General features: G+C 39.4%; 1 protein-coding gene across 1 annotated transcript; it reads left to right on the top strand.

The window, feature by feature from the left end:
- The first annotated feature begins 957 nt into the window (after positions 1-957).
- On the top strand, positions 958-11334 carry afg3l2 (AFG3-like AAA ATPase 2). The gene is made up of 17 exons (XM_017496357.3): positions 958-1174; positions 2250-2340; positions 2584-2643; positions 2771-2916; positions 3284-3433; positions 3532-3606; positions 5174-5298; positions 5552-5825; positions 6113-6250; positions 6581-6734; positions 6872-6979; positions 7813-7938; positions 8097-8207; positions 8370-8485; positions 8569-8769; positions 9502-9696; positions 9911-11334. Exons 1-17 carry the CDS (start codon positions 1082-1084, stop codon positions 10151-10153), a joined length of 2406 nt encoding a protein of 801 aa, XP_017351846.1. The 5' UTR covers positions 958-1081; the 3' UTR covers positions 10154-11334.
- Positions 11335-11751: the final 417 nt, after the last annotated feature.

Below are 11751 nucleotides of genomic sequence, written 5' to 3'. Positions count from 1 at the left end.
TAAGTATACAAGCCCAGTTGGAAATTGATTTAACATTGCACATGTTATTTCAAAACTTTGAGTGCTATTTCTTCACCGAACTGTGATTTCAACACTGTAGCAGTTCTTACAACACATAGGATTTGATGTGATGCGGAAAGCAAATTGCCTTGTCAGGCTGAATCCACTCATCATTCATTTATTTATTTATTTATTTTGAAATGTGTGGAGTTTTGTATTTTCTGCTCATGTTTGCGTGGGGTTCTCCGGTTTCCTCCCACCTCCCAAAAACAAACAGGTAATTGGATCGACTACTTTAAATTCCCTCTAGGCGTGAAAGAGTGTAAATAAGTGTATGCATAGTGCAATGCGATGGACTGGCGTCCCATTCAGGGTGTATTCCTACCTCACACCTAGTGGATAGGATCTGGATTCATAATGACCCTGGCACTTACTGAAGATGATTGAATGAATGAACAAACACTTTGTGACAAATTTCATTTATTTCATTCGTTTTCATAATTATTTCCCCAGAAGGTATGAAAATGAATAGCTTTCAGATCTTTTCCATATTTTGTTCCCGACCTGTGCGAGAACCCTATTATAAGTATGTACAAACTGAATGGACGTCCGTGTGCAATATTTAGGTTGGAAACTCGTATGCACCTCAATTCGGATAGCACTTGAATGTAGCATGGTGTAAGAAACGTACTATGTATGTATGTATGTATGTATGTATGTATGTATTTATGTATTTCTTTATTTATTGTAAATAAATAAATATAAATACAACGTATTTTTGTCAGTGTAATCAGTTATCCTATAGACACTCTCAGTACTTTGTGTTTTATGTACAGTTTTACAGTTCGAAGAAATGTTAGGAAACTTAAATGCCAAGATGTTCCAAGAAGAACACGCAATTATTCTAGGTGCCGTTGAAGGCACCATTATGGAGAATGAAACCCAAATGCGCCCCCTAGTGTTGAACTTGTTGAAAGTGCACCGGAAGTGAACTGAACGCGTTGTAGGATGGCTAAAGAAGTTGTTCAGTGTATCTAAAATCCATTTGTTGTTGATTTAGCCCTGTGCGCTCAGCGCTGACATGGCACACAGATATCTCCACCTCTCCAGAGGTTGCAGGAACCTTTACGGCGTTCTTTTACCTAATTTCAGATCACCAAAGGCAGCGCGACTGGTAAGGTGCAAGCAGCGACGTGGACGGGTCTCAAAAGGCTCAGTGGTCAATATCTAGTGCCCTAGATAGGTTGCATAAACCGTTACTACATTCATAATCAATGTAGTGTATTTATATAGGGAATGTGGAGTCGTTTGGAGTTCAGCCTCAGACTTGCAATTACTAGCAAGTATTAGCTACATGTTACACATGACACTTAAATTAGCATGTATATCATTTAGCTAACGGATTTTTTGTGTTTTAAGTACGAAAATACATACTAAGATTTCTTCCTTGCCTTGTTGTTTATGCCATACAAAACGTTTAGACTAAATGACATTGCTGCTTTGGGTAAAGGCGTGTTAGCAGGTTGCTAGCTCACTGTGTTATGTAGTGTAGTGAAGCTGACCTGTTAGCTAGCAATGCTCGGTGTAAGGTTTTACATTTTTTTGCCCTACCCATATTCCGAGAAATACTTCCTGCTGAACGAGGATTGGTCACTAAGGCAGACCATCAAGCTTTCCGATTGGTCGATTTGTTTCACTATATCCATCAGCACGGAAGATGAGCCAATTAGTGCACAGGAGGCGGGGTTAGTGAGAATGCGGGTGCGAAAAACATCGTACTCTTATGTTAATACACAGTTTATCCATTTCTCCTGTTTAATGTCAGTTATATTGTGGGTTATTAGTTAGTGTGTTACTTTTGCTCAGAGAGTGTTGGTTAAAGACGGTTTTTGCTTAGGGAGGTTTGAGTATAATCGATGATGTCTTCCTATTATTTATATATAAATACGTCATTCAGACAATCAGAAATATTTACAACCCACTACATAGGCTAGTTTATTATTATTATTATTATTATTATTATTATTATTATTATTATTAGTAGTAGTAGTAGTAGTATGTGACCTGTATTGGATGTTACTGGCTTGCGGGACATGTGTTCTTGAGAGCATTTCATTTTTACTTTTGTAAATTTCATGGAACATTTTGGTTTGGCTTACACAAAACATTTACGTAAATTTATTGAAAGATTGATAAATGAGGCCTGATGTTTGTGTTTTGCCCCCCCCCCCCCCCCCCCCAACCCCCAGGTATCTACCCAGACTGACGCCCTGCAGAAACGAGTGTTGCTTTCTCAGGTGTTGGACACGTACAGACGGTTATGCTCAAAGCCCCCGAAAGGTGTGTTATGTGCATTAAAATCATTTTTTTTTTAAATGTAGGTGTTGTTATTATTAGGGACAGAGGTGGTTCAGTGATTAATGCTGACTGGATGAAATCTTATGCCTTATACTTGCATGTTTAGGATTTTTTCATTTTAGGAATAAATTGTCTACCAGCTGAATAAATCTAAATGTTAGTCATGTGTTTGGGTTTGTTTTTTTTTTTTATTTCCCCTCGTATCCATATCATCTTTTCTATAAGGATTTGAAAAATACTTCCCGAAGAACGGGGAGCCCAAACCACAAAACTCGGAGGCTCAAGGTGACATGTCCTTTTCTTCTTTTCTTTAAAAAAAATTGCAGCATAATCATCGCTATATTTATTTAGCTTAAGTATGAAACTGTATGTGAGGTTTATTCACATATTTTGTATCTCTGATTAAATCCAGAGGCCAAGCCGAACAATGGACAGAAGAACTCTGGGAAGTCTGATGGTGGTGGAGGAGGAGGAGGAGGCGGCGGAGCTGCTGGGGGGGGCGGAGGCAAAAAGGGAGGAAAGAGGGATGAGAACAACTGGTTCAACCGTATCCAAAAGGTGTGATGAAAGGTTGTTATTGTAGATCAGTTAAATCAGTTAGTAGATCAAGCTAAAGTTGTGATAATATACCAGTATGGCAGAAAGAAAAGAGTGAACGTGTTGTGTTGGGTAAGGAATAAAAAGCGTGGGGGGGGGGGGGGGGCATACTGCTATATACTGTTATAGTGCTTTATTTCTCTTATACCTCAGCAGTATGCCAACACTTTTTCTTAAAGCAGCTATACACAGCTGTTCCCTCACCAGCCTCTCGCTCTTTCTTCTTCTTCTTCTCCTTCTTCTTCTTCTAATAAGACTTGTCATGTTTCCGAGCAGTCTCGCCAGGATTTAGCACTTTTGCCATATTAATTGTCCTGTTCTGCCGTAGGGCGAAATTCCGTGGGACGACAAGGACTTCCGCATGTACTTAATGGTTTCAGCGACTTTTTGGGCAGCGGTCAGTTATTACTTCTTCCGGGATGCAGGAAAAGAAGTCACCTGGAAGGACTTTGTCAATGGCTACCTGGCTAAAGGAGTCGTGAGTGTCTATCCAACGTTTCTATCCGACCAGTGCGTTGATCTTCCACGTGATGGATGCAGGTGTGTTATTGGCTTTTCTGATTTGTGCTGCTGCAGGTGGACAGGTTGGAGGTTGTGAACAAGCGCTTTGTGAAAGTTGTATTCTCTCAGGGAAAAGCGGAAGCTGATGGGGTGAGTTTTTATTTGGTGGAAAAAAAAAAACCTTTTTTCCAAAGAAAAGAAAAACAGTGCGAGTTTAAAAACACTCTGTTTTTTGAAATAAGATGCCTCCTGTTTTAAAAAATATGCTGAACCTTTTTAAAAATGAAATATACACACTACCGGTCAAATGTTTGTGGACACTCGACTGAAATGTTTCTCATGATCTTAAAAAAACTTTTGATCTGAAGGCGTGTGATTGAATGTTTGAAATCGGTGTCGTAGACCAAAATATAATCGTGTCGACGTATTCATTTCTTTCCTTAGAAAAGTAACATTTTATTTACAAAATAATCTTTTTTTTTAAACCGACGACTCGGAGCGAAATATTCAGAGACTCAGCCGGTAAGAGTCCGGTGTCGGTGTGAACTCCTTTAATATTGTTTAAAAACATCTCAGGGATATTCCTCAAGAATTCGGTTGAGAAAACACCAAGAATACATTTCTGGAAATTCTACGCAAAAAGCTGTCGACTTTGAAGATGCTAAAATGCTAAATTATTTAGATTTATTATCACAGCATAATTCCCATAGTTCCATTTGTGTTATTCCAGAGTTTTGATGACTTTATTACTATTATTATTATTATTATTATTATTATTATTATTCTAAAATGTGGGGACAAAAATAAAAATAAAGAATGAGTGTCTAAACGTTTGACCAGTAGTGTATATATTAAATATTAATAAATATGGAAGTAAACAAAAGATATATACATCCAAACTGAACCATAAAGTAGCACTGCAAATAAAAAATAAAAGTAGAGACATCCAAAAATGAATGAAAAAACACTTCAAATAACACAACAAAATTGGTAGTGATTTTTATTTCACCTCTAGATGTCGCTCTCATACTGTATAATTACAGCGGCCCTTCTCCTCAGCTGCTCCGCAACGAACGCAGTGGATTTTTACCGATTAATCGGTCGACATTATATATAAAAAAATAAATCATTTGATGTTGAAATTTCGTACTGAATCTTTAAAGTTGTATAACGTTAACGTTTTTACAATTCCTTCCTTTTCGGTATTAAACAGTGTCGTTAAACGTGTGTGTGTATATATATATATATATATATATATATATATATATATATATATATATATATATATATATATATATATATATATATATATATAGTGATCTGCAATTGCGTATCGTGAAAACGTCTTCAAGTGTCGTGACATGATAAAAAAAAATCTCATCTATCGCCACTGCTGAGCAGCTATGATGATGATCTGTGATATTTGGTTGTAGCGTTTCATGTTCTATAACGATCGCTATCTGTAATCATTCTGCATTGCAAATCATGAAGCTATAGTAACTTTTTGTCCACTAATGTTTACAGGAGTATTGTAAATGAAGCCTAGTTTACTGGCACTATTTAATCTGCATTATCTGAACTGGTTCTTACTGGGTCTTAAACAGGAATGTGTGCATCAAATGGTGCAAGGTGTTGGAGAATGAAACTCCAAATTAATTTCTTTTTTTCTTTCTTTCTTTCTTTCTTTTTTTAAATTTGATTGATTTGTTTGTTTTAGAAATACGTGTGGTTTAACATCGGCAGCGTGGACACGTTTGAGCGGAATCTGGAGACGGCTCAGATGGAGCTGGGTATCGAAATGGAGAACAGACTGCCTGTGGTTTACTCCACTGAGAGTGACGGGTAACTTTGTGACTTTAATACTGCAACGTAACTTCGTATAATGGTGGTTGATTATGCCAGGAATAAAAGGCGAGGTGTTATTTTCCTGAGATTTGACAATGATGGAAATCTTGCCAGAGCTGCTGCTGTATAAAGTGAGTCTACACATCCTGACCAATCAGAATGGAGAATTCAGCAGCGCTGTGGGGATGGTAATTTGTTAGAACAGTGAATCAGTCAATTCAGGTTAAATTATTATTTTTTTTCTCTCCAGCTCTTTCCTCCTCAGCATGCTTCCCACCGCACTCATCATCGGCTTCCTGCTCTTCATGCTGCGGCGAGGACCCGCGGGAGCCGGGCGGCCTGGCAGGGGCATGGGTGGCCTGTTCAGCGTCAGCGAAACCACGGCCAAAGTGCTGCGTGACGAGATCGACGTCAAGTTCAAGGACGTGGCCGGGTGCGAGGAGGCCAAGCTGGAGATCATGGAGTTTGTTAACTTCCTGAAGAACCCCAAGCAGTACCAGGACCTTGGGGCCAAGATCCCTAAGGTACAAAATTGACTTGTTTGGGTTGGAGTGTGTTCCATGCATGAAATAATGATGTCCCAGTCTCATTTTGTAATGCCAGCAATTGTATTTTGGTTCTGTCTGAGCGATTTGTTTTGGACATATAATAACAGTGTCCGGTTCTATTAAGAAGCAATATCACTAATAACGAATCTAGTAGTGACCAGTGATAGTAATTCGTATGTTCTATTTTTTCAGTCTTTGTTAACATGTTAACACATTCTTTTTATTCATTATTTGCCTAAAAGTTATCTTTGGTTTGTTTTCAGGGTGCCATTCTGACCGGACCTCCCGGTACTGGGAAGACCCTGTTAGCAAAGGCGACTGCAGGCGAAGCGAACGTCCCCTTCATCACCGTTAATGGCTCCGAATTCCTAGAGATGTTTGTGGGCGTCGGTCCAGCCAGGGTAAGAGACCTCACACTGACTGTTAATGTTGCTACTCACATTTAGGTAAGTCAGTTCGCCTCCTGCTGTGAGTGCCAGAATCATTCTGAGAGTAAAAAGAAAACAAGATGTCTGCCACATGCAATTTGACACCCCTGAGGATAATTATGCCTACATATAAACACGACATGTGCTCTGTGTCACGCCAGCAGATGGGCCAAATCTCTACAATATATACATTTTATATCGGTCCCGTCTTATATTGGTCCTGTGTCTCATAAGATGCCATCTTACTTGTGTTGTAAAAATCTTTTAGCTCCTTTTTTGTTTTCGTCTTTTATCGTGTTTCAGGTTCGAGACCTTTTCGTTTTGGCGCGCAAGAACGCCCCCTGCATCCTCTTCATAGATGAAATCGACGCGGTGGGGAGGAAAAGAGGCAGGGGCAGTTTCGGAGGGCAGAGTGAGCAGGAGAACACGCTCAACCAACTACTAGTGGAAATGGACGGTGGGCTTCTGATGCTTATTATTAACGTTAGCATTAGCATTCCGGATAATTAACCAAGCATTTAGGATCCAGGTCATCTCTGAACATCATGCTCAAATCTTTTTTTTTTCTTTTTTCCCCTGGGTCTCTCGCTTTAGGATTTAACACTGCCACCAACGTCGTGGTTCTGGCTGGTACGAACAGACCGGACATCCTGGACCCAGCACTGCTGAGACCTGGACGCTTCGACAGGCAGATATACATCGGTATATAATTCAATTCAATTTTATTTTTAAAATAATTTTTAGATTTGAATTGCACTTGTAACAAAGCAGCTTTATAGAAATCCGGGTGTAGATTTTAAACTCCCTCAGATTAAAAAAAAAAAAAAAAAAACCTCCCTGAGATAGACAAACAATACAAAGTGTGTTGAAAGGATGTCCTGGGATGAGCATGAGATGGTCTTTATGATCACAGCAGCAGATACAGATCTGCAGTATCAAGGTGAGGTCATCCATTGATGCAAGATATACACACTGGCCTTAATTTCCTCACGTATACGGGCAGATTTAGATTCTCTAGAGCTACGAACATTAACTTCATTCGCACTGAATGCAAAATCAAATTTTTCTGCAATGAAATAAATCCTTTAAACCCACAATGCGTGTACCTTGCAATAAACATTTCCATCCGAAATCCTTAGTGTAGTCTAGGTTTTGTTTTTACAGCGACATTCAATAATTATAATAACGACAGATTCTAATAACGTTAATAATAATCTTTTGTTCATTTCATAGGAATTTCAACAATTCCTGTAATTCCCATAATTACCACCAGGGGTGTGCAATGTCTTGAAACGATATCAATATTGTGAAAAATTGTCACAATAATCAATTTTTATTCAGCTGAAAACCAACACACTTTGCAGGGTTAAATTTTTTAAATATAAAAATGTATTATTATATGTTTATATTATTTAAAACAGGTTTATTAATGCAACACTTCTGTATTGATGGAATATTGTGGTAGTATTGTGTATTGGAGAAATGCCTTCAAGATATCATATTTTTTTTATCATCTTGTGTTGCACTGTGTGCAGGTCATCCTGATATCAAAGGCAGAGCATCAATATTTAAAGTTCACCTGAGACCCCTGAAGCTGCGTGAAGATTTGGACAAGGAGAATCTAGCTAGGAAGATGGCTGCCCTTACACCTGGCTTTTCAGGTAAGCGTTCATTTTCTTAATCCTCGAGTAATTAAAAACAAAAAAACACACCAACAAACAGTGGGGTGCAAATACTATTTTACGACCAATGCATGAAAAGTTTCAGTAAAGGACACTAAATGCGATTCTGGTACTGTTTTGCTGTTGTTTGTCGGTAGGCGCTGACATTGCTAACGTGTGTAACGAGGCAGCGTTGATCGCGGCTCGCCACCTCTCTGACGCCATCACGCAGAAACATTTTGAGCAGGCTATCGAGCGTGTGATCGGAGGTGAGTGTGTAAACGTAACCAAACACTGTGTACAGCTCCATTCCACTGTCATGTAATCTAATGTAATGTAATAGTACACTAGTAATAAAATTGGTGTCTTTTGTACTGAGCCTTCAGATGCTGTGTGTGTGTGTGTGTGTGTGTGTGTGTGTGTGTGTGTAGGTTTAGAGAAGAAGACGCAGGTGCTGCAGCCTGAGGAGAAAAAGACCGTAGCGTACCATGAGGCAGGACATGCCGTAGCTGGGTGGTACCTGGAGCACGCAGACCCTCTGTTAAAGGTACCAATCAATTCTGACTTTGTGTTAGTCGTGCGTTTATTTGCAGGTGTTATCTTAATGATGTTGTAACGCCGTCTTTTCAGGTGTCCATCATCCCACGTGGTAAAGGTCTGGGCTACGCGCAGTACCTCCCAAAAGAGCAGTACCTCTACACCAAGGAGCAGCTGATGGACCGGATGTGCATGACGCTCGGCGGCCGTATCGCTGAGGAGATCTTCTTCGGTCGCATCACCACAGGAGCGCAGGACGACCTGAGGAAGGTGACGCAGAGCGCGTACGCACAGGTGGGACACTTAACACGATAAGACTAAATTCATAGTAAAGTATTTAATCTCGCTCTCGCTGTCGCTTTCATTTCATGACATTTCTTTATAGTGGAAACGCCAAGTTTGCCAAAACTGGTCACTGATATTATATACAGGGATGTGAAAAAGTATTTGCCCCATCCTGATTTCTTCTGTTTTTGTGTATATCCTGTACTAAATAGTTTTAGATCTTCAATCGAAATACAACGTAAAAGAAAGGCGACCTGAGTAAACACACAATACAATCTTTATTTATTTATTTATTTATTTAAAGAGTTGTCCAACAGGGTTTGCAGTAATCAGGCCTGGTTGCGTCTAGTCCAGCTGAACCCCGTTATGAATGCAGTTTCATAGATTAGGGGAATTATAAACTACGGGGGAAAATACATTTTCACACGGACCCAGTTGGTATTGGAGAACTTTTTTTGCTTCAATAAATAATATTATCGTATAAAAACTGTATTGTGTGTTTACTCAGGTTGCCTTTGTTTTATACACACACAGACAGAGGAAATCAAGATGGGGGTGAATACTTTTTCACAGCACTGTCATTTTTCTAAAGAATATTTACTACTCCATTTCAAATTTATGTGTACATTCCTTCTTTCTTTTCATCTAAAACAGTTTACAAGTGATACAGAATCCAGTCGATCTATTTATGATCTGTTATGAGAGTAGTTGATAGTGTGTCATGCGCACGTCCATCCGCAGATAGTGCAGTTTGGGATGAACGAGAAGGTCGGTCAGGTGTCCTTCGACCTCCCTCGGCAGGGAGACGTGGTTCTGGAGAAGCCGTACAGCGAGGCGACGGCCCGTCTGATCGATTCGGAGGTGCGGGATCTTATTAACAGCGCCTACGTGCGTGCGAAGAAGCTGCTGATGGAGAAGAAGGCCGACGTCGAAAAGGTATGAGGCTTCTTTTCTTTTCTTTTTTAGGGTATCCAATTCCTGACACTAATCCAACATCTGTTTTAGTTCAAATGTACAGACTAGGAAAGTTTACGTGCACGCTTTCTTATTAATTGCTGTACGTAGCATTTTTTTTTTTTCCTTAGAAAAAGAATAAAGAAAAAACGCACGTAAACCGAATATAATAAATCGTATATGTTTGAACCACCAGGTGGCGCTGCGCCTGCTGGATAAGGAGGTGCTGGATAAGAGCGACATGGTGGAGCTCCTGGGCCCGCGGCCGTTCGCCGAGAAGTCGACGTACGAGGAATTTGTGGAGGGCACAGGAGGACTGGACGAGGACACGTCGCTCCCCGAGGGACTGAAAGACTGGAATAAAGAACGAGGGAGCGAGAAGGAGGAGAGCACGGAGGAGCAGGTGGCACGCCAGATCTCCGGCGACATGCCGTTCTAAACACAATCCTCCACCAGAGGCCGACATTTACAGCAGTGAGTGGGAAATTGAACAAGGGTCGGGTCGGGGCTGGTCATGTGACCTTCCTGATCCACACGCAGACCTTCATGGTATCACAGGTTGGTGTGTGCTGCATAGCTGAACATGAAGAGGTGTTTTTTTTTTTTTATTTTTTTTTTTTTATATATAAATGTAGAGGTGGTGTTCTAGCAGTTGGTCACTGAATCGCAGGTGGGTTTTGGAGCACGCTGCTGAAGATCCATATTTTTGAATTTTGCTTCACTGACTAAGATAAGCAGAAGTGATGTACGATGAATGTTCCTTAAGAAATGTGTATAAAATTAAATTAAATTATTCCTGGTCATAGTTGCTTCTGTGAAGATCTCATACCACACCGTCATCGCTCATGTCTGCTTTGTAAATCAGATAATTAGAAGTAAATAGATTCTCGGTTCTTTTCTCAGTGCAGGGAAACTCCAGATGTAGTGGATGGATATTGGATTAAAAAACGCTGGAGTGTTGCTTTAACCGGCAAGAAGCGGGTACTTGCATCATCTGTATGTTTTCCATAAGCCTTTATAGGTAAATGTATATTTCCATCTAAAGGCAATCCTAATTTTTGATTTGGCTTTATATATTAGTAATTTATTTATTATACGCCTGGCAGATTATACTGACAAGCAAATGTCTTATTACCTTCAAGAGAGACATAAGAGAGAGGCGACAACTCTTTATAGCTGCTGTAACATAAGCGGTATAACATACTTGTTTCATGGATGTTCCTTGACATTGAATGTAACTATAAACGGATTAAAAAGTATACCATTTAATTCTTGAATTAATAAAAAAAAAAAATGCACTTGTTGGCTTTGGTATAAGAGGAATAAAGCACTTCAGGATGTGGTGTTAATAATCAGGAAAATAATCAACTTTGGGGTGGGAACGGTAACGCCGCATCATCAGACCACACCGTCATTGGTTATTTACCTATAACGGCACAGCACAGAGTTCATTATTCATCACTGAGTAATTCTCATAACACGATATATCTAAATACAGATCCATTCAGTATCGGGTGTTTCTGCGGCAGGTATCGAGGTTGGATTGTGTAATAGTACCTGTATTTGTATTTTGTGGAATGGTTTTGAGTGTTTGAATAAATGTAGGTAAATATGTGGTTATGATTTGTTGGAAGCATTCATCAAAATGATTTTTTTTTCAAGAAGGGAAGGTCTTTATTGTTTAACCTTTTGATCTTTTGTTAAAAAAAAAAAATCACAAATACTCTGCTCTAACACAACACATCAATCAATCAATAAAATATCTTTGTTAAATATACGTGTGCAACAATTATTGGTATTGATATTTATTATTTTTTTTTAGTACACCTGGAACTTCAAATGGGATCGGGTTCTATGGTGAGATGAAACCAAAATAGAGCTTTTTGGTAATAAACACCAGAGGTGGTTTTGGTGCACACAGAGAGGTAGCCATATGGAAAAGTTCCTCATGCCCACGGTTAAATATGGTGGTGGATCTTTAATGTTTTGGACATTTTGTTAGGATACATGGCATCATGGACTCTATCAAATATCAAC

The sequence above is a fragment of the Ictalurus punctatus genome, chromosome 20, assembly GCF_001660625.3.
Source record: "Ictalurus punctatus breed USDA103 chromosome 20, Coco_2.0, whole genome shotgun sequence".
Taxonomy (NCBI): domain Eukaryota; kingdom Metazoa; phylum Chordata; class Actinopteri; order Siluriformes; family Ictaluridae; genus Ictalurus; species Ictalurus punctatus.
This window is presented reverse-complemented; position numbering and strand designations above follow the sequence as displayed.